Source organism: Peromyscus leucopus, chromosome 2, assembly GCF_004664715.2.
Source record: "Peromyscus leucopus breed LL Stock chromosome 2, UCI_PerLeu_2.1, whole genome shotgun sequence".
NCBI classification, from domain to species: domain Eukaryota; kingdom Metazoa; phylum Chordata; class Mammalia; order Rodentia; family Cricetidae; genus Peromyscus; species Peromyscus leucopus.
Window position 1 is genome coordinate 78469769 of NC_051064.1, and position 23955 is coordinate 78493723.

At 43.4% G+C, this 23955-nt stretch overlaps 1 protein-coding gene across 1 annotated transcript in view; it reads right to left on the reverse strand.

Annotated features, from left to right (window-relative positions):
* The window catches only part of Cdk5rap2 (CDK5 regulatory subunit associated protein 2), a 186428-nt gene that overhangs the window by 75932 nt on the left and 86541 nt on the right, over positions 1–23955 (reverse strand). The window contains 6 exon segments of the mRNA XM_028885700.2: positions 1718–1846; positions 3865–3974; positions 5304–5434; positions 10409–10506; positions 19452–19592; positions 23378–23548. Coding sequence (XP_028741533.1) covers positions 1718–1846; positions 3865–3974; positions 5304–5434; positions 10409–10506; positions 19452–19592; positions 23378–23548 — 780 coding nt within the window.

Below are 23955 nucleotides of genomic sequence, written 5' to 3' on the forward strand. Positions count from 1 at the left end.
ATAGACATTTCCAGCTGTTTCTGCCTTGTTTATTGTGGAAGAAGACTATGGTAGTTTGAATGTAACTGGCCCCCATAATCTCATAGAGAGTGGCACTATTAGGAAGTGTGGCTTTTTTGGAGTTGGACGAAGTGTGTCACTGTGGGGGTGGGCTTTGAGGTTTCCTATGCTCAGGATATCACCCAGTGTGTCAGTCAACTTCCTGTTGCCTGCAAGATGTAGGACTCTCAGCTAAAAACCCAGCACCACGCCTGCCTGCACGCCACCATGTTCCCCATCATGAAGCTAAAGGACTGAACCCCTGAAATTGTAAGAGAGCCACCCCAATTAAATGTTTTCTTGTAAGAGTTGTCGTGGTCATGGTTTCTCTTCATAGCAATAAAAACCCTAACTAAGACAGAGATTCACACACCCTCCCAGAGAACAGCAGGCTCCTCTCTTTGCCATCTCCCCTACACCATCTCCCTTTCCTCCCTCCATTTTAAATTGTAGTCATCTTTCCATGCAGATCTTTCCACCCCATTCTGGGGAAAGCCAAGGGAACTGTGTGATAAAGGAAAAGGCTTTTCGAGGGGACATCAAATTGACGTGCAATCTGACGAATGACTCAAATCGGAATTGGCTGGTATTAAGATCTTAGAGTGGGCAGAAGAAAAGGCCTCTGTTCTCCAAAGGACATAATGGGACATTTAACAGATTTTTTTCAAAGGGCAAATGAACAAACAAAACTCGGCATTTACAGCTCAAATGGAGCTAGTGAAGAAGGAGCTGCTTATTAAAAACAAGGCCTCAGAGGAAGTAAGCCGGGAGACTTGTTTCTCCTGTAAGTGGCTTGCCGTTGCTCTTGGTTTTCAAAATTATCTGGAGCCCTGGAGGCCAAGATCAATAATAATCCCTGTCTCAAAGAAAGCAGACGGCCAAAGCACAGCGTAAATATAGTGCCTCTGAGCAATGCCCACTGGGAAGTAGGGAAGAGACAGCCCATAAACCTCTCCGAAGAAATAGTGTGGCCACAGATGTGAGGCCTGTATGTACCTGGTGCTCCAGGCTGAGATAAGACAAGTCCACCCAGGAAAAGCCCAGTTTTGATCTTGAGGGATTCTGGTACAGAAAGACCCTCTGCACTCATGGTCAAAACAGCCCTGTCTTTAGAATGATGCTAATGTACATATGGAGCCAGGTTCTTTCATAGGAGAAATGGGTTAGCCAAGGCTACAGGAAGGCAATGTTTCCCTCCCCAACACAGTTTCAGGATCTTGGTTACAAACACAGTAAAAGAGACAAATGTCAGCAATGACACCTAGAAGTGACCAGGATGAGAGGCCACGTGGGGTGTGCAGACATCTTCCTTTAAGCTATGGATATTCTAAGGCTGCACCCACCCTATCCATGCTCTCTGGAGCCATGGCCACTCTCCAAACAACTCTGAGACCACACCACTCATCCCAGATATGGAATCTGCAGCAAACAGCCAGAGCTAGGCCATAGTAACAGCACCACAGGATATCAGACATATTTGATAAGACATGATCCGAGTTGAAGGAAGCCTGGGACAGACCCAATGACTAATGGGACCCTCAAGACTCCACTCTAGCAAAGAGAATTTCAAAGAACTCCCTCATACAGATAGTCTTAAAAATTGGGGGAAGGGGTGGGAAATGGGGTATGGGGGTTGTTTCTGCAATTATCACAGGACAACAAGAACATTTCTTCTTACCTCTGTTTGTTTTGTTGACTCAAGTCTGTCGTTTCCCTGGAAACACATGGAAGAGAGATCAAAAATGGTTTTCTTCAGGTGCTGGTTGTCCGTGTGGAGGTCCTTCACAAGCTGTATGAGGTCACTGACCTGGACGTAAACAGAGATAGAGGTCTCATTTCAAGGCAGAGGAGTATGACTTGTAGGCAGGCTACCTGAGCTAGCCTCAGCTTCTATGTCTGCTGTGGGATAATGCTTTTGTACACTGGTTTAATAAAACACTGATTGGCCAGTAGCCAGGCAGGAAGTATAGGCGGGATAAACAGACAAGGAGAATTCTTGGGAAGGGAAGGCTAAGTCAGGAGATGCCAGCCCACTGTCCAGGCAGCACCGTGTAATGGCACACAGTTAAAGTCACAGAACATGTGGCAATATATAGATTAACAGAAATGAGTTGAGTTTAAATGTAAGAGCTAGTCAGTGGTTAGCATGAGCTAATGGCCAAACAGTTTTAATTAATATATAAACCTCTGTGTGTTTACTTAGGTCTGAGAGCCTGCAGACCAGATGGGACACAGGAAAACTTCAGCTACATGTGTCTACAGATGATGTTAGAATAGCACAGTTCTATAGAATGAGAACTCACCATGAGCACAGCCACAACACACTAAAGGCACTTGGTCAATGGCAGCTAACATTATTCTTTCTTGTGTCTGAACATTCTGGAGGAAAGATGCCCCAGAGCTGAAGTTTCTCCAACTATGTCAGAGCTTCCTTGCTGGCAGAGACCTCCTTCTCTCTATATATACCCAGTTAGCAGTGCCAGTCATATAAGTGGTCCTTAATAAAGCAATAACCCCTGTGAGCTTTTGTCAACCATTGCCAGCAAACCCCTAAGGAATTAGAGAGGCTGTTTTATAATGAGGAACCAGGGATACAAAGAAGGTCACTGTTCTGGGCTGCCACACCTAGAGCTTCTGAAAAACTGCGTAAGACAGAGCAAGAGTCAAACACCAACAGGGGACAGAGCAGCAGACTCCACAGAACACAGCACAGGGTACCCAGGCTCAGCCCAGCACTCCAACTCCAGGCCCAGCTCTTGCTAGGCCAAGCACACAGGCAACTGAGCAGACTCACTTTGTTTCCCATGAGCTCCAAATGCCAGTGTCTGATAATTTTTCAAAAGGTTCTTACCCTTCAAAGAAAATAAAAATAAAAAAAAAATCTACCTTGTCTATGCATATAGATGTGCAAGACACAAAAAAGATATAAAAACTGGATCCCATGGGTTGGAAAGACAGCCAGTCAATTAAGTGCCTGCCACACAAGCATGACGACCTGAATTCTGATACCCAGCACCCATGTAAAGCCAGGCACACTGAAGCACATTGCTAAACACAGGACTATGGGGAAGAGAGGAGACAGGTAAATTCTTAGATCTAGCTGTCCAGCCTGTCTACTTAAATGTATGAGCTCCAAGCTCAGCAAAAGATACTGTTTAAAAAAATAAGGTGGAGAATGATAGAGGAAGATACCCAATACCAATCTTTGGCCTCCTTGTGCATGTACATGCACACCCCCATATACACCCACACACACATAAATTCAAAACACCTATTTTTAACAATGGTCCTTTGAAACTTTGTGTCAATCTAAGCATATCACAGACTGAAAATCTTGCATTTAAAAAAGATGCAATGATCCTACTTCAAACTATTTTCATTCAAATCTATCAGTTCCTACTAGATGGGTCAGGTCCTGGGACATCAGAAATAAACATAACACAAAGGCTACAATGAAGGAGATCATACTCCAGACATCTAGACACAAAGTAACCAAATAGTCACCAATCAGTATGGGAGGGATATCAATCAAGATTAGGTACAATGAAGTGAATGAACCAAGGAAAAGTAGTTTGCTCATGGGGGGGGGGGCAGGGACTGGCCAAGCACCTTCTCTGGAGAGAGAGCCTGAGCTAAAGTCTCCAGCCTGGACACAAGAATCTACCCTGAGGGGCACCTGCCAAAACCATGCACATGAGGAGCCATGAAGCAATGCAGAAAAGAGTACAGGCAAGAGAGGAAAGGACCTTGAGAAGAACACACCTCTGGAGTCAGGAACTAAAGAGACAAGAACAAGCCCGAAAAGGGAACAGGTCAGGTCATTACCTTTTTCTTGAGTTCTTCTTGAGAAAAATGTTCCACTTGAAACTGATTGGGCTCTTCAAGGCAAATACTTAGATATGATGTTTGATCACTATAAAATGAAAACGATTCTTCTGCACACAAAAATAAAATAAAATAAAATAAAATGCAATGGAGAAGAGAAGAAACACTGTTAGAAATAGATCCTCCCAAGCCCAATCCTCATGCCTTCCACCTAGAGCAATTGCAGTGGAGTTGGGTGGGGGAACTGAAGCTTACAGGGTTAAAGCATGACCTTCAGAGAAAAAGTAATTCTGCCTGCTCTACAGGCTCATGTCTCAATGTGTGGTTTCTTTGGGTCTGTAGACTGTCACTGCGGCCAATCCTGAATTATAATTTGCCTATCAAGTGCTGTACCTGGAAGCCACTCTTGATGGCACAAGTAAATGATAATTTCAGTTCAAATAAGAGTGGTTCTGCTTAGGGATGAATACACAAAAATAGATGAGACCCCAAACATAGACCTCAAATGACATGAAAATGAGTGATGTATTTTAATGGCCCCCGAGTTCTTGTAGGAAGAGAACAAACACAAAATACAAAAACTGTCTGCCAGAGTGGATACAAAGGGGTCTCAGTTACCTGTGTGTCAGGATCTGCTTCCCATGGCACATATCACATTCTAATAGTGTAGGAAGAAGCAGAGCCAGGGGACATTTACTAAGTGGGGCACCCCCACAAACAGAATCTGATTTAATATACATATAATCTTATTTAATACACCCTGGACCTCCAAGCAGCACATCCTGGGTCAAATGATGCAAATCAATGACCCCATGCCCAGCTCAACATATTCATCTATACCAACTCTGCCTAACTGGATGACTGTGAGGAGCAGAGGTGAAAAGGCAATAGCCTAGAGCCCTACACTTTATGCACAGAACAGGCTCAAGAAATGTCACCCACCACAGCAACAACCAGTTTTTACCACACATGCCAAGAACAAGACACCAACCAGACTATAAGGAGCCCAGTTTGTAGCAGGGCAAAGGGCCCAGATGTACTGTGCTATCCCATGGGCCCTAGTCCTGCTGCCTACCCAATGTGACTCTAAAACAGCAATCTTGCTCCATATCTATATGGTCCTGCTCAGTGGACCTAGGGCAGGAAAAGTCCACTCTATGAGGATTGATTACCAGACAATGGGGCTTCCAGTCCCTCAAGTTATCTGGAGTAGCAAATGATGCATATAGGAGGGCAGGATGCACCCTACCATAGACCCTCTACAGAATAACTAGACTTAACAGGCCCTCTCATTAGGAAGTGTTGCCAGACAGACGTAGACACAGCCACCAGAGAGCACCATGTGGCCATTCCATCTCCTGGCCTGGAGTTCCTTCTAGTTCAACCAAGACCCTCCACATGAAACAAGCAAGAGGAAAGCCATAGAAAGAAGGATGTACCTTCTCGCCTCTGAATTTCTCTGAGCTGCTCCTGCAAGGCCTTCTGCAGATTCCGATAGGCAAGCACATCTTGCTCTAGCTGCTTCCTCAAGGCAAGAACCTCTTTCAGCTCAGCCTGCAGGTCGCTGACACTAGGTAAAACAAAACACCAGAAATTATAAAACAGGCCAATTTGTGCTTTAAGATGCAGAGCCAAGCAAAGCTGTGGGGTTTTTTTGTCACTTGTATGTTTGTTTTTGTTTTTGTTTGGTTATAAAAGTAAATTTATAACAGAAAAAGGTAAATATAAAAGTATAGAGAAAATAAAAATTACTATGATGCTCCAAATGATCAACATATGTTATTTCTCCTGAATCTTTTTCTCCATGAGTATTTCCACACAGTCTAAATGCCACTGGATATGCAAGGCAGAACTATGTGTTCCTTGCTTAAATATTCTCCTACATTTGTGAAAGTTTCTGGCAACGTTTTAATGAGCATATAATGTTAGATCAGGTGACTGTTCTCCATTTACCGTAACTCATTCCTTACTAGTGTCCACTACAGACATAGCAAGTGGACAGGATCTAACTCTCCAGAACAGTCCATTGTTTGGAATAATGCCTTGAGAAGGCTTAGTGTACAAGAGGCTCTCGCACTCAGTTCCTAGGCTTCAGGAGAGAGGAATCAGATTTCTGTTATGCTCCCTCAAAGAGGTCATACTGGGGTAGGCTGAGGGGTAAGAGTCAAGAGGGAAGAAAAACTAAGGAAAAATGAATTCACAGTAAGATAGAAACAGACCAGTTCAGGGCCCATAGAACTCTATTGCAGTAATTCAACGAAACTTGAAATGCACAGTATGAATGGATTTTTCTGGAAGAGGGGATGTCGAGTTTTACATGTGGGTTCACACAGTATAAGAAGCCCAGAACACAGTGAAGCCATGAAAAGGACATGCCACCTAGAGCTGCAGTAATCATGAGGAACTCTTCCCAACAGAAGTTCCTCCGGTGATGGGCAAGTTCTATATACTGTCTAATACAGCAGCCACTAGCTAATGCGCCTACTCCACATCTGAAATGGGGTTTAATGTACCAAGGAACTGAATGTTTAATGTTGCTAAATTGAAAGTATGTGTAAGTTTAAGTAACCACTTAGCTAATGGCTGTTCTACTAGACGGTGCAGATCCACAAAAAAGCTTTGGACTTACATCCATGTTCAAGTACCACATGATCTGAAAGACTCACACCCAGCTCTCAGAGGCACACAGAGATCCGGCTGACACCTGCACTGCAGATACAGTCCACACTGTAGAGGGCTGAGCCTACTGTGAAGTTTGACATTTGGGTTACTTTCTTAAGGATGCCCAGCATTGCAGTGGCTGAAAGCACACAAGCATTCTCAAAGCACATAAGAAAGTTTCCTTCTTAAACACTAAGAAGTGTATCACTCTCATCCAATGTCTGACATACCGTTCCCCGAAAGGGCTCATCACTGCTCTGTAACTACCTGTAAAAATGTATAAATATATGGATCTTTCTAGAGAGAAGGCTCATAAGCTTTTATCAGATTTCCCCAGAGTGGTTAGGAGCTATTGCTGGGCTTACGTGTGAAAGACTCAAACTTCACTTCTCCAGTTCCACCCATGAAATCGTACATATAGATTAGCATACACAGGAGGAAATAAACTATTCTGTCCACTCTTCTCTGCTTGTGTGTGAAGGGCAGTTTGTTGTAAAGCAGTCTTCATGCAAAGGAAGGGCTTACAGGAAACTTGTACCTACTTCCAATTCCAAATAATCACAACGATCAATTTGTTTAGCAGACGGAAATCCTTCCTGAGTGTCAAAGTACAGCACAGACTTGCATGTGGCATGCTGCCAAAACATTTAACCAAGGAAGCAAAGGAGTTTTAGTAAAGCACCTGCCATTAGGCTGAGGCTTCAGGTCTATCACTTAGGTTGTGCCAACTCCAGAGTCTTTGTGAGGTGTGAGCAGTCACAGAACAAAGGTGTATTGCTCTGAGAGAAACAAGCACTATGCATTCTTCCTGGAAAAGGATGGCAGAAGGAGATGGCCAGCAGCAGAAATACAAAGTTCAAAAGAAGACAATATCACTAACCAGCTCTATAGCCCCAGGCCAGTCAACTAAGCTGCTTGAGCTATAAAATGAGATAATTACATCTTTACTTTGAGCTGCTTTTGGGGTTAAGTGAGGTGTTACATAAGAAAGCTTGGTAGACACTCAGCAATTGTCTACATCATTTCCCTCCTTCATCTGATGAGTCAGAAATTCTGGTTCTTAGGAATTACAATAGGGAATCTCATCTAGAGAGAATTTTGCACCTATAGAAGGCATTTGGCTATATCTGGAGACATTTGTGGTTGCCACAACTATACTGAAATGAGGCAGTGTGGCACCAGTTTGCAGGCAGAACTAAGAATATTACTAAAATCCTACAGTACATAGTATGTACTATATGATCTATGTGTCCCTGTGATCTATAAAGATCTAGCTCCAAATGTCCCCATACTGCTGAGGCTGAGCAACAACTGAACTCACCCTCTGGTTGGGGGTGCATCAACAACCTCAGCTCAGAAGCCTAGAAGGTCTGAACTCTGATCATTCTTCACAGTAAGACTTTGGGAGACTTACTAGGAGGCAAGCTGACTCTTAACACCCTAGAGAGCATTTTCCACTTCTGCAATATGGAATTAAAGTCACCAGCTTCTGAGTACAGCCAGTTCGAAGTGACCCAGCTCATGGTGACTATCCCTTCCTTTCTCACTTTAATTACAAGTAGGTCTTATAGGTTACCACTTTTACTACATTCCCAGAGTGAATAGTGCTAAAACTACAAACAGGAACTCAACTAGCTCTCATCCACAACTATGTCCTCTGTATACACCAAGGTCTGAGGATCCAAACCCCCACAGCTATGTATATGCACAGTGGGACATGGAGGCTGGGCTTTTTCATGTTGCTATTCCTAGTAAGTGTTGCCATGTGCTGAGAGCTTCCTGCCTGCCAGGCAGCTCTGACATTGACATAGTCAGACCTTGTGTCTTAGTTTCTTTTCTATTGTTGTACTAAGATGCCATGACTAAGACAGCATAAAGAAGAGTTTATTATGGCTTACAGTTCAGAGAATGAGAGTCCATAACCAGACATAAGCAAAAGTCAGAGAGCAAACTGAGAATGGTGTGGGCTTTCCAAACCTCAAAGCCCACCCCCAGTGATATGCCTTCTAATCCTTCTCAAATACTTCTAGCAACAGGGACGAAGGGGCCATTCTCATTCAAACTACTATGTCTTACATAGCAACATTATCAAGGCTGGTAGACAAGGAGGTGAAGAGAGAAGCAGATAATGAAGTAGGTTTGGAGATAGGTAAGTTGGGAGGTAGACAGGAAAAAAGATGCATGGGATGGAAAAGAGGAGAGTAAGGAAGAATGGAGGGAGAAAAGGAGGTAAATGGGAAAGCACAGAAATGAGTTGGGAAATAGGCAAAGATTGGGTTAAAGAAATAGGCAGGCCAGCCCATCTCAGCATTACAAGCACACATATGAGGCTCAGTGCGAGAGATGGAACCCACAAAAGCTCAGCCCTGCTAAGTGCTGGAGCTGGGATGCAGATCTAAGCCTGCAGATGAATATTAAGCCTTTTAAGCATCCTTGTTCATTAGTTGCAGCCTGGCCCTCTTCAGACTCATCCATGCTTTTATTCATTAGAAAAGAGCTATGAAACCAGGAGTCATTGGGATGCTGAGAGTTCTCAAGAGCAACCGCATCCACCCATAAAGTCTCTCTGAGCCCAGAAACTATGTAGCTTCTGTCAGTGAGGCTGTACAAGGAAAGCAAAGTTTGTTCTCTCTCCCTTGAGCTTCCCCATCTGATGCCATGCCCTCTCCACAGTGAAATGGCCAGGCTTCTGGAGATATATCCACACCTAGTTTCATCAGCATGTTTTCTGCCTTCTCTAAACTCATTGCAGATCTGAAATCTCATAACCTGGAAGATCAGTGCTAGAGGAGGGGCATTCCTAAACAAAGCACTCCCCCAGCACCTGCTCTGCTCTGCCAGGCCTGAGGAAGTGGTCCTTGCAGACAATCCTGCCCTGAGATAAGGGGAAGGGGCACAGAGGGACAACTGACTTGAGGATCAATGGGCCTCCTGACAGAGTAACACTTGGGCTAATTCTGAAGGAATGCTGTGAGACGGTGCAGGGAAATGCTAGGACAGTGGGGCAGGAAATGGCAGGTGATGGCAGAGGCAGATTTGCATAGTCCAGGGAACACTGAAGAGCCCAGTGTGGCAACAGCAAAGGGTATAGGTGATGGAAAAGGGAGGGTCATGCTTTTAACTATGGAAATTGTGGGGTAAGTTTTCAAAAAGGCAAACTAAAGTAATGAGTCCCTTTCCCACATCTCCACACCCTAGACCAATAACCAGGAAGCTGGGTCAATCACCACTCACTTCTGTTTCTCTACTGTTTTGAAATGAATACCAGATCCCATAGCCTTTCAATTATAACTACCCTAGTACAGACAGATCGTTCATTGATGTGCAAAAAGAAGTCAGAACACGCCACTTGCCTGGGGACAAGGCAAGAGCTAGAGCTCGTGGCAGCAGGCCGACAGCAATACCACTGGCCACAGCTGGCTCTCCTCACCACCCTTCAGTTGACACCAAATGATTTCAGCAATTCTACAGACATGAGTCACTCTAAGACATGGAGATATGGTCAAATCCTAGGACTCTGCCAACATCTGTGTGATCCTGGACAAGTCACTTAACCTTTCTTAGTTTTGGGGGGGATCATGTGCAATAGGGATGACATTACTGTTTTCCTCATGGAACATCTGTGAGGAACATCTGCGAGAAGGCACATGGAACAACTTCCTAGATACACAATCAAGAACTGAAAACTGTTTTAATGCTAATTTTGTTGCTCTAATCAGAAATTCTTGATTGATAATAGGTAGATCTGACCACTAAAGGAGACTCTCACCAGCTAACTACTCTGAAGGCTTACTACATCTGGGTGGCCTTTTTTTTTTTGCTCAGAAGCCAGCAGTACTATCCAGGAAGTGTGTGTGGCTGTGGTGTCTGAAGAGAAACTTACCTGTCTGAGTCCTGCAGAGTCTTAGCCAGATGCGCATAGATGCTCTGTTCTGTCTTTGAGTCCCCAGTCAGTCCTTCATAGTCTGATAGTTGCTTTTCCTGGAAATGACAATGGGCATCTGACATTAGGGGCAGAAGCCAAGGCATACGGCTTGCTATTATGCAAACACATGTGTCTAGCTCTGGATTTTTAAAACCACAGACTGAAGGCTTTGAGCCAGATTGGGGCACAGGCCACGGTCACACAGCACCACCTGCAGGAGGAGTTGGGAATAACAGTCTGCACAGTGCCCAAAGGCCCATCAAGGATGGTGTTACCTGGAGGTAGTAGAAGCTCTGAGACATGGGGCCTGGTGGGAAGTCCTCAGGTCATTGAGGATGCACCCTTAAGAACTGTAGGATCCTATCCCTTCTTCTCTCTCTTTTGCTTCCTAGACCTGAAGTGAACAGTTCTTCTACTGGATGTTCCTTTCATTGCCTGTCCAACACAATCAATAAGCTCAATCCTGAGCTAGAACCTCCAAAACCATAAGCTAAAACAACCCTTTTCCCTTTATAAGTTAATTATCTTGTGTGTTTCACTATAGTAACATGAAGCTAACTAATATTCAACACAAAGTAGAGAGCCATGCTACCAACATCTGAAAGCTATTTGTGAAACACATTCCTCTGATTTCATGACACTCTAAGGAATGCCTTATCACACTGGTTGCTGCTTCACAGAAAAACTCACAAACCAAAACCTAGCAAAACCTTAAATAAGAGATGTACAGGAGAGTGAAAGAGGTCAAGTGGGTGGCACCTGAGAGGCGTTCAGAGCAGAGTGATGACAGAGGCTGGGCCGGACCACTGCTAATTAGTAGTATAGCCTTGGGAAAGCAGATTGCCAACCCCACGAGACTTAGCTCCTCTGTCATGAAATGGGGGTACAGTTTTGTGGATCAGCATTCATTCACAAATGTGAATTAGCCTTCAAGTTCAAATTCTGGTATAGCCACTTAGCAATTTGGGGATTTGGTAAGTTGCTTATTAATAGCTTGAACATTCCCACCTAAAAAACAATTAGCAATGACTACCATATCGTGGAATTATGGAGTATATTAAGATCAATTATGCTAAGGAATCAGAGACATCTGGAGAAACAGCTAACTCCAGTACTGGACAGACAAAATCAAAGACCAGAAGATGTGCCTCAGTATTCTGTTGTGCCAGAAAATATATGCTTAAGATCTGAGCAGTGATTGAGAGGATCTCTGAAGAGAGGGAGAAATAAAGGTGCAGGCCATCATAGTTTCAGTTATATAAGGAAGTCCTGGAGATGGAGTACACAGCATGATGACCAAGATGAACAACAGACTCTCACCTACTTGACATCTGCTAAAAAGGTGGATCTTAAACATGTTCTCCAAATATACCATGAGAAAAAGATACCACTCCAAGGTGATGAATACGTTAACTATCTTGACAATGGTGATTTCACAATGGCTATCAAAATATTGAACTCTATACCTTAAGTGTGTGTGTGTGTGTGTGTGTGTTGGTGGTGGTACTGGTACTAGGGACTGAACCCAGAGAATTGTGCATGCTAGGCAAGCACTCCACATGGCACTGAACTACATTCCGCAGCCACCAAAACTTGATGTTTTCAATTATAATCCAACAAAGCTAATAAATAAATGCCTAAATAATGATGAAACATTGTCCAGAAGATACTGGGATCATTTTTTAAAAGCTCTTGCCAGCCAAACATGAGACACTTTGAACATCAAAATAATTATGTAAGATAGGACTTCACAAAGTCCAAAATGAGTACATGAGAAAAGGCTTTTTCTTACAGTAAAATGGGTAATTAATAAATGAGAGGAGGATGATGGGATTAGAAAACATAACCATTTGGCAATTGCCACTGTAATAAATAAATCAGCCAAGACATAAAAGGATGCTAAAACTAGAGGGTGAGTGTTTGAAGATCAGGATATTTAAACACTCAAAACACTACCCCGAAATTCTTCCTTAGTACACAGAAAAAAGGGCAACGGAATAGTCCTGATTTCTGAAGACACGGTCTTGGTAACAGCTAGTAACTAAACACATGAATTGTGTAGCATGAAGAGAAAAGGTTGTAAACACAGCATCACCACTCTGGCATGTTTTATCTCTGGCACAGCAGCTAAACCTGAATCTACTGGTATTTTAACTATTATCTGCTGCATCTCCCACCTGCCCCTCACTTCCCACTCCCACTTCCAACCCAATCAAGGCTATGCTGCTCAGGCCACGGCTTGTCCCGCCAGCAACTGCCGTGCCTTTGCTGCCAAATGCAGTTTTTAACCAAGTCTCTATTGTTCTATTTACCAATAAAGTCTCAGGAGTCGGATATTGGAGTGAAAACCTGCTAGCTCAGAGAGGCCAAGAAGCAACCAGCTGACCTTCCTTTTTGCCAGGAGATTCAGCAAGAGAGTCTTTCCACTCACTCCCAAACCAAAAAGGCCTGCAACTCTCCAAGTACCTCCCTACTCCTTCCTGTGCATCTCTCTATCCATATTCCTGACTCCTCCATACTCTCTATGGCTAATTCCTGTCAACTAGTCACTGGCTCCACACCCTGATCCAAGGTTGATTCTATGAACACAGTCTCAGAGTTTCACAGTATGATCAAATATCCCACAACACTGGCACTCCCACCAAAGATGCACCAACTAAATCAAATCACCAAACACACACACACATAGCACACATGAAGAGCACATGCCTGGACTGTACACTTCAAAAGGCCAAGAGACTAAAGAATCAAGACTGGAAATCTCAAGATGGGATTGTGAGACCCTTTGTGCAAAGTGTTTCTGAGACAGCTGCCTGAGAATGAGAAGGCAGTGAGGAGGCTATGCTCATTTCCTGACGTGGCAGCTAGATGAACGCCTGCTTACAGGATTCAGAGGTGACAGGGCTTCGTGGGGCAACTTTCAGATCACTCAGAAAGGGTTTTATTCTTATGACTTTTTTTTAATGAATTTCAAATTCTCTCAAAAATAATAAAGTTAAAATGACTGAGGTCATGTGTACAGTCTACCTGCAGAGTGCAACCCGACTAGGTGCTTTCCAAATGGTGAAGACTGCTATCCACAGACATTCTTCTCAACCTCACTAACATACAAAGGCTACACAGATGTGGCCAGAAAATACAGCTGCACCTTCTGTTCACTAGCCTCTAACTGAAACCACCATTCTCTTCTCCTGGAGTTGCCACAGGCCACATATGTGCTAGGGCTAGCTCTATAACTCTGCCAGCTAAAAAGGGTTATTCTGTAAGTGCCAACGATATTTCAGAACATTTGTTCTTCCTACTATTTCAAAACTACTGTGGTCATTATACTCACCACTAAATTTATTTAAATACTTAATTAAAATATCATTTCTACAGCAAAATTTTTATACTTTGATAACTGAATTTCAGAATATTGGTTCACTTCACCAACCAGTGCATATATAAATTCTGTGCATTTAAACTTTTTTTTCTAGGGCATGCGTCTTTGGCTTCAGCTGGACTGCCAAAGGAATGTAGTAGGGGAAAAAAAGGCTAAGCACCCTGACCCAGGAAAACAGTACTGTCCTTCCGGGCCCGGTGATCTTCAGCCCAAGGATGTGCATTCAGGATTGTAACAGTAAACCACCAAGAAAAGCATGAAATGCTAGTCACCCAGCTAGATATCCAGCACTTCTGTAAATCATGCCACAGACCATTGGCCCAGGTACTCCTAAATGCTTCTGCATACAACAGTGCCCCATGGAATTCTCTGAGCTACACATAAGCACGTGAGAGGACATCAAGATAAAGCAAGCCACGAGGTCCTTGGTGTTCTGGTTGTAGCCTGTCTCACAGGGCAGCATTTCTGCCTGCCCCTTTACTAGCTGTGCTGACTTTATAGGCTTGTGATGCTAAATGCTCTCCAGGTAGTCTCTCGCTGAATGTAAATACAACCCAGGTGTAGAGGTGATACTTTCCCCCTAATTCTAGACATAAGGACACAAGGAGGGTCATCAAACCCAACTTAGGATAATGAGGTATGAGCATGGGCTCCCTTCGCTGCTCCTCAGCACATCCATACCCATCTTAAGAGGTTAAGAAGATTAAATGAATTAATCAATACATGGTGCCTGGACATGGTGCATGGAGTGTACACTTGGTGTCAGCCATAAGCACCATCCCAATGGCCTGGTGCTATGCTATGTACTTCACAGAAACCCTATAGAGTAATAACATCGTGGGGCACCATATCAGTCTTCCCATCGTTCAGTTGTCACTTGAGTCCACTTAACTAATAATCAGTAAAGTCGGATATGTGCTTGTATGTGATGTCGAAATTAATCAAGAAGGGCTAGGAAATAGAGTAGTAAATATGGAATTCTAGTGGACTGAGAGAATCTCAGTAGGTCAGGCTCTGAATCACTGTGAAGGATACTGCCATGTCAAGGTTCCAATGCTCAGCCCAGCTCCCCTCTCTTCTTGGCAGCCACACCAGCTCTTTGCCAGGGTTTTGAGGACACTGCACTCCTTAGCTTCTGTCTTCATTCCTTCCTCCTTCCCTCCATCTCAGGGATCTCAGAAATTTCTCCCCAAGTCTAGAAGAACCTCAGAGACCTCAGAGATGGAAAGATATTGTTTACCACTCTCCAGTGACACTCCAGTGCACTTCATGGGATCCTCTCCAGCTCAATCTCATAGGAAGCACACTCTAGCCAAGGAAGATACCCTCCACTGGCCTAGAAACACCCACCTACCTTTACCAGAGCTTTTGTGCCAACCACCTGTTCAGTCTGAGCAATGCATACAGCAGTTATCCTAAACCAGGCCTGGCGTCTGGCACAAATCAAATCCTGCCATAAACACTCGCTGAACTGATGATTAAATAGGTAAGAGGGGAACACAGGGACTGATATGAATCTTAAGAGCAGAGATTCCTGTGGATATTTTGCATAATGGAAGTCAGAGTGAGTCAACGTCTTCCTAGAAGCAAATTGCTCACCCATGTTAAATAAATGAACTCTTCGGAGCCATTTGCGTCCCATTTCATCAATCACCTATTCCCCTGCGCTGACTCACGCCCCATTAGAATGAAGTCATTTGGCTCCCTCAGCAGAGCTGACAGCCAGTAGATCTCCTTGGCACAGAAGAGAGCTAGCTGCCTGGGGTTGGTGGGTAGTAAGACCCACCTGCTGAGCAGGTGCCATCAACCCTCTGCACCAGCATCTCCAAACATGGAACAGTTCAATAGGAGGTCTCTCAACACAGAGACCTGGCATTGCACTTGGTACACACATCTCCATGTATGGCTCTGGACTGCATCCTCCACAGCCCTCGAAGTGATCATCCTGCTCACTGCTATTCTCCTGCCTAATCAGAATGTCCCTGAAACGTAGCAGCAGTCCACAGGCAGAGACTGCTCCACTGTGAGCAAAGCCCTGGGCTAAACCAGCACAATTCTTTCTTGGGTATTAAGATTTAGAGGGAGACATCACACACCCATTTAGCAGTGACCAGGTCTACATTAAGTCAAAGACAGAGGCCAGAGACCCGGACTTTTGCCTTTAAAGTCCATGGCACTGTCTCAGTTTTTTCTAGAGCATCCCACCTAGTATTTGTGAGAACCTCCAGTTTGTTCTCAAAGTTGTTCCTCATGACTGCTGAACTCAGACCACTCTATGCTGGCATCTGGAGCATGCAATCTAGAGGAAACTTACGAGCTATACCCCCATTAGTCCTAATCCTCTCAGAAAGACAAATTAGAATCTGCCCCAAAGACTAGGAAGGACATCTCAGGGAGATCTGGTGACTTGTCAAAGGCCAGAGATCATAAGCAGCATGACTGACATTCTGTACTCAACAAGGGCAAGGGGCACTTTCTGCTCTGCCACTGGTTCCTTAAGGACTTGAAGGAAATGTGTACAGTGCAGACCACAATCTGAGGAGACAGCAGACCAGTAAAGAGAAGGCTTAATGGATCACTTCCTGCTAAGCAGGGCAATTTGGTGACCTGGTAGATGGATGGGGCTTATTTCAGCAGCTGTGTCACAATGCTGCAACAAAGACATTTATTTTAACTCACAAAATGCAGCCGCATATCCAAACCACGTCAACAACCAAGTTAGAAATCATAGCTGCGGCAAGTCACGTATAGCCAGAGAGCGTCACATACCCTTCTTCAGTTCCCTGATTACCTACGCATTAATTCTCAGGACCACACAATGCTTAGCAGAACAGAAACACCACCATAGCCTTGAGTTCTTTGTAAAAATGGGCAGAGGATAAATCCTAATTCAACACAAAATGGCCAAGGGCATAGCAGAAGAAATCCACATTTTCTACACAGAAAGAACAACCATTTGAAAAGCAAACCATTCTTGAGGGAATAGAGCAGTGATTCTCAACCAAACAACCCTTTCACAGGGGTCATCTAAGACCATCAGAAAACACATATTTACATCACAATTCATAACAGTACAAAAATTGCAGTTATGAAGTAGCAATGAAAATAATTTTATGGGGGCAGGGAGTTACCACAACATGAGGGACTGTATTAAAGGGTCACAGCATTAGGAAGGTTTGGAACCACTGAAAAAGAACAGAGACAGTAAGGTTGCAACAGCCAGGAGTTCTTATATTGACACCCAGAAATTAACAATTCTGAAATGAAATTTACAATTCCTTGTTCGCAATTAGCCCTGCACAACAGAATTAAAACCTTTGTCAAATACTTCAGCATTTTGCACAATAGTTTAAAAATTGGCAAGATGTAGATACGACCAAATGTCCATGCAATGTCTTGGTACCCGTGGTTATATAAGGAACAGATATCACACAGTACAACATAAATAAATAAATATAATAAATATTAAAATATTCAACCAGCTTCATAAGATTATAAACATTTTGTCCAATTAACTATACACAACTAAAATGTTATTCCAACAGCAAGTTTAATAACTATATCATGTAAATCTGTGAAGATGTATCCCTCTATACTACCTGTTTTAGTTAGGGTTTCTATTGTTACAACAAAACACCATGACCAAAAACAAGTTGGGAAGGATAATGTTTATTTGGCTTATACTTCCACATTATAGTTCATCATTGAAGTAAGTCAGGACAGGAATTTAAACAGGGCAGGAACTTGGAGGCAGAGGCCATGGAGGGATGCTGCTTACTGGTTTGCTCCCCAAGGCTTGCTCAGCCTGCTTTCTTATAGAACCTAGGACCAGCAACACAGAGATAGCACCACCCACAATGGCTGAGCCCTACCCCCATCAATCACTAATTAAAAAAACATCCTATAGCTGGATTAGTTTTGTTTTGTTTTTCAAGACAGGGTTTCTCTGTAGTTTTAGTGCCTGTCCTGGATCTCGCTCTGTAGAGCAGGCTACCCTCGAATTCACAGAGATCTACCTGGCTCTGCCTCCCAAGTGCTGGGATTAAAGGCATGCGCCACCACCTAACCACTAACCCTAACCCTGCCTATAGCTGGATCTTACAGAAGCGTTTTCTCAATTGAGGCTCCCCCCTTTCAGATGACTCCAACTTGTGTCAAGTTGACATAAAACTAACCAGGACACTACCTGACATAAACTGTCTAGTTTCAAAACAGCTAGCTTATTACAGGCTGTGTATATCTCAAAACTTCTACTAACTTTGGTCCAAATCAAAACACCAAACATTGGCTGAGACTTAGTTCTTGGACTTGCCCTAAGTGGATTGACAGAAAAAGGAGAAAAATCCAGGCCCCAGATTCCCAAGCAGCCCAAGGGCTCCTCTCACCCATGCTGACATTCTCATGAGGATCCTCCAGGTGCCAACACACAAACTGGTCAGAGCCAACAGGAGCTTCACTGTTCATCCAGCCATGTCCAGGACTGGGTCTATCACTGAAGCACTAGGAAGGCACTGGCTGCTAAAATATTTCTGTGCCTACTGGAAAATGAATCCTGACCTACCCATCCACTCTAACCACTACAGCCACTCTGGTTCCTCCTGTGGGCCCTTGACTGTCCACCCAACAATAGAATAACTGAGGGTGAAATGGCACAAGGGGAGCCTCCAGCTCTACACCAGTCTAAGTGCCTACATCTGTCCAGATGGCTGATGCCCACGCTGTTCAATTAGTTAAATATTTTGAAAACACCGTTTACAAAACCACAAGTCACAATCAGCCATTCATCAGAAAATTAATCTGCCTAATTTTAAAAAGGTTTAAAGGACTTGACCTACAGTTAACACCTTTTCTTTTGCAGGTTAGGCTGCCATACTGCATCATTTGTATAATCACTAAACTCACGTTTCCAGAGCCAAAGTATAGGGCTAAGTAAGCACTGGACTCAAAGACAAGCACCTGTTCTCACCCCTGCACTTAGTGCAGGGGAGGCGAAACGGAGAGGCAGAGCCAATGACAGCAACTAGATGATGTGTGTGTGTGTGTGTGTGTGTGTGTGTGTGTGTGTGTGTGTGTGTGTGCTACAAGAGGGGCCAGGACAGTGTTGTGGGGTCAAGAAAGGTTATCCTAGATGGGTGTTTGCGGGGATACTCACGGGTCAAAAGATAAACATAACACCACCTAGGCAAATGGGCAGACATAAGCAAAAGCACTATGTTTTCAGGCTTTAGCAAGCTCTACAGTTTGTTAAGAGCAAAGGACTAGACCAACAATGGGAACCAGATGAGGAAGAGCCAGCATTTCATCAAGGCAATTTCCTTACTGCTTAGAATCCCACATTTTTCAAGAGACGATCCTTGATGAAGCAGATACCAGGCTCCTCTCCCAGAAAGCTGGAAATTCTCGGTATCAGGTATCAGGTGCACAGTCAACAGTAATGACCAGATGAAGGAAACTAATTTGCAGCGTGGCTAGACAAAGCGCCTCCCTGTCCCACCGTTTGTGAGCTCAATTATCAGCAAGAAGGTACTGGATAGTCCCTATCAAAGGAGTTATCAAATACATTTCAGAAAAGAACATGAATACATTCGCATGTGGACACCCAAATTCAGTCAAGCTTGCCTTAGAGAAGATGAGTTTGCTGCGTGGTGACTGCTGAGAACACTGTTCTGTTATTAAGCCATCACTCCCAAACTTGAGCTCCTCTGCAATCATTAAATAACAGTTCTGCTGTATTGCTTCCAAATCTTTTTCATTGGATTTCTAAGGAAATGAAACAAATCATAACAAAATTTCCATCAAATATAAAGAGATTTAAAAAAAAAAAAACTCTTTAAGGGAAGATATCTTATTTTGTCACAAAGTCCTTATGTCCCCTAAATAATTCCATCATCTCAAAACATTAGGCAACTACACAGCTATGATACAACTTCATCTGCATATCATGACAGGTGAGAGCAAGTAGCATACCAGCAAGATGGCCAAGGATGGTAGCTGTCCATGAACTGCCCTTATTTGCCACAGTGGCTGTCTTTCCATTAATATGGTACCCTGCTCCAATGAGTTGGTACGATCCCTAGGTCTACTCTGCTCACTGCATGACCCCTGGGTCCATTTCCTACCCAGTCAACCTGCCAGGATTGCATAATTAAATTCAACAAAGTCTTAGTCTGTCTTGAAACTATAAATTCAGACCATTCACACGCACAAGGAAGAAAAGGCTGGGACTGCAAATCAGCATTAAGGTGTGCTCACATATGAAGATCTTTCTCCATGACACACAATGCAGTTCCCCTCCCTGGTAACTCAGAAGCCTGGATCGAATATTACAAAAGGACCAGAAAACTGCATCTCTGGTCTCTGGTCAAGTTCAAGTGCAGAATCTATCCCCAACCTGGTGATTCCTAAGCCAGAGTTTTGTTCACTCTTTGTAGGAAAGTAAGGAATAAGATCCACATCTACTTCCTAAGCATGGAGCAGAATTAACATGCCAATCATTTAGAAGGAATTCAGTACCCACAAAGAAAGAAATGGGCAATTCTCTGTAAGATCCCACTGAACTGGAATAGGAAAACCTGAAAATCAGCCAACACTGCCTCTCTAGAATTGTGTTGGCACAACTACACCTTCATCGTTGTCATGTTTTGACCAACAAATGACACTGTAATGCTTAACAAGGAAACAGTAGCCCACCCCCTCTCGCCCCCATTTTCACATCAAAGCCTCAGTCCCAGGCAAAACCAACTTGGGATCCTTGGATGCTACTTCTGCTCTGTCTTTAGGTGTCAACATGACATTCTCACGCTTGTGTTTCTTGATTTCTCACATTTCAATTTTACCAACTGGCTCCAGTCAGGAGTGTAGGGACTTAGTCTTGCATCAGTCATCTGCATCTCAAGACCTCACCTAACAATTGTATCACAACCAGTTGAAACAATATTTGCACTATGTTATAGCACATAAATACTGCCAAGCAATGTAGCGTTCACAATCACACTGCCATTCATATTCAGTTCTTTGAACTCTTAGAATTAGTAACTTCTTTGTTCTATTTGCCTATTTAGTTCATAAAATTATTACAAACTGCAAATTTTCTCCAAATTCTCAGAAAAAAAAAGTTTTAAATCCCTCCCAATAGAGTCAAACACATCAGTAATTGACCAGGTCCGATATAGTTTCCCAGAGGAGTCCCAGATGGCACCTTCCCTCAAAGACCCAAACTTGGACTCCTTAGTAGCTCAGCTGTCACTCTGGACTTGCCTTCAGTACATCCAGGAGAAAGCCCCTTTATTCTGGATCTTTTCTATCTCCTGGATTATTCCTTTGTTCATACGGCTCTTCTGCCAAGAACTTCCTGCAGAGTGCATGCAAGACAATCTAAGATACCACATATCTGAAAATACCCTGTTCTGTTCTCACACTGGCTGACAGACTAGCTGAGGACAGAATGCTAGACTGGAAATCACTTTTCCTCTCAAGTTTGAAAGCATCACTCCCGTATCTTCAGTGTCTAAAGCAGCTGCTGGGAGTTCTGATGTCATTCTAAGTCCCAGTTCTTCCGACCAGGTCTATGCTGCTCCCCTCTCTGGAGCCTTTCAGATCCTTTCTTAATCACCAAGCCATGACATATCACAATGCCTCACCTCAGCCTATGGATCTTCTTTTACCCCTTGTGCAGGAACAGCTGTCCTCCCATTCTGGGACACAGCTCCTGATCCCTGGACCTGCTTTGCCTGCTTTGCTTCCTGGTGCTCCCGTTAGTCATATTTTGGACCTCCTGAACCATGCTTCTAATTTTCTTATCTTTACCTTTCCCTATCTTCTTGTTTGTTTAATTCTGTTTTCTGGAAGGCTTACACATTTACCTTCAACTTTCTAACTCTTGCCCTATAAGTGTTTAAGTCAGCAATTATACAATGAATTTCCAATAGGCCATTCTTCTTTTCTAGTTATCTTTATTGGTTTTAGAGTCTGATCTTACTATCTTACTGTGTGTGTGTGTGTGTGTGTGTGTGTGTGTGTGTGTGTGTGTGTGTTTATCGTTGCATATGTGCCACAGCAGTAGAGCACTAGTGGAGGTCAGAGAACAACTGTGTGGAGTAAGTTCTCTCTTGCCACCTCTCTGTGGGTTCTGGGCATCAAAGTCAGGTCTTCAGGCTTAAATGACAAGCACTTATGCCCACTGAGCCATCTCATGGATACTGATCTTACTTCCTATTTTATCTTGTTTTGGTGTCAAATTTCTGTAGGTTTAAAAAGCTCTGCAATTTTCATTGTTGCTGTTTCTACTACATACTCCCTCCTACCCTTTAGATAAGGTCTCACTCTCTAGCCCAGGCTAGCCTCACACTAAAGATCCTCCTGTCTCAGCCTTCCAAGTGCTAGCATTATAGGCATGAGCCACCCATCCCAATTTCTATGTACCTCCATTCTTTTTTCTCCCATTTGATGAATACAGGCCACTTACCTTTTAAATATTAAAGTGCTCAGAAACTCTTAAGTGTGGAAATGGACAGAACAAACGTAGTCTTACTGGGGGATGTACAGGTGAACCCAGCTGTTTGAATAAGGATCTTCAACTTCCAGAATCTTTCATTCTTTCTCCTCTAGGAGAAATCTCCTGGTTGGGGTCTGCATACTTCATTCATATGATTCTCCCCACTGCCATTTCTGCTATGTAAGTTTCTGCTGCCTCCAATGACCCTAGGCCAGCACTTTTCTGCTTTACATGCCCTAGAGATCTCTTGCTAGAGAGGAGAGAAGGTCACCTATCCCTGCCTGAATCTCACCTAAATCTCCTGTTTTCAAAGGCACTGGCCACATCATCTGTCTGCTGAGTCTTCCTTGAGCTGAAGCCTTTGCCAGCTTGACTCTTGTTGGCTAGTCTTTATTGAGTGCCACAGTGGCAAAACTGAACACTATGAAGTACCCGCTCGTCAAACGCACAGAACATCCAAAAGTTTGTTAGCTTGTGGCTTCTGTTGTACAGTCCTCCACAGCCCTGTGGGCTTACACTTTCCAGTTCTACACTCCTGTTCCAATGAAGTATCAGTATTCAGTAGTAGCATTAAATACCTGGATTCAATCTACCACAGTTACCTGGGTTCTATCTCAGAAATTCACTAAATTGACCAAATAAGAAGTGAATTCCAACACTAAACAGGAGACGAAATGGGCAAAGGAGTGAAGGCCCACTGCCCAAGTACTTGCCCTCATGAGCAGGCTGGGAACAGGAGCAAGTCCACTTCCCTTCTCTGACCTTGTTCACCTTCCTATCAGCTGAGGCTCATATAACTTAAAGGAAGTTCTAAGTGCCACAAACACGTGGTAAACTCTGTTAAAGTAGCGGTGGTGGAATACACCTCGAATCCCAGCGCTCCAAAGGTGGAGGCAGGAAAGTCAGAAGCTCAAAGTCATCACAGCTACATAGTCAGAGACCAGCCAGGGCAATGTGAGACTGTCGCAAAGAAAAAGTTCCTGCAAGAGTTTAGAATAAACTACTACATTGAAAGGTGATTTCCATATGAAAGGAAAAGATGTTGTGGTACCTGAAGCTTCAGGTCCTTCTGACTGCCGCTTTCTGTTAGAAATCGGATGATTTGTTCTTGAGTATGGAACTTGCTATTGCTTTCACTCAGAAGACTCTTGTAATGCTTCTCCACTGCCTTCTCTCTTTCATTCACTTCATTTCGTAGTTTTTCAACTTCATTTCTAAGGTCCTAGCATAAGAAAAAGACAAAAAAATGGAGTTAACTTGTTAAAGAGTTCAAGGTGACAATCTCTTACTGGCCTCACTTCCCAAGTTCTGCTGAAAACAAGCTGATCAGTGCATTTAACAAATACAGACTTCTTTCTCATTTAGAGTTTTACAAATTTAAAAAAGTCTTTATGCACATGGTATTGTTTATAATGCTGAAAAACCAGAAAATCAAACAGCCTCAAACAAGGAAACTATAAAGAGAAAATTATAGAGAATAAAATATTTTTTAAAAACACAATTACAAGTAAAGACAAACCAAGATAATCAAGTTGTGTGTCGAACACAATACTAGTTATTTCTTTCCTGCTTATACAACTGAGGGGGCGCTCTGAGAAAACACCTAAACAGGGGGACAACAATGGCATC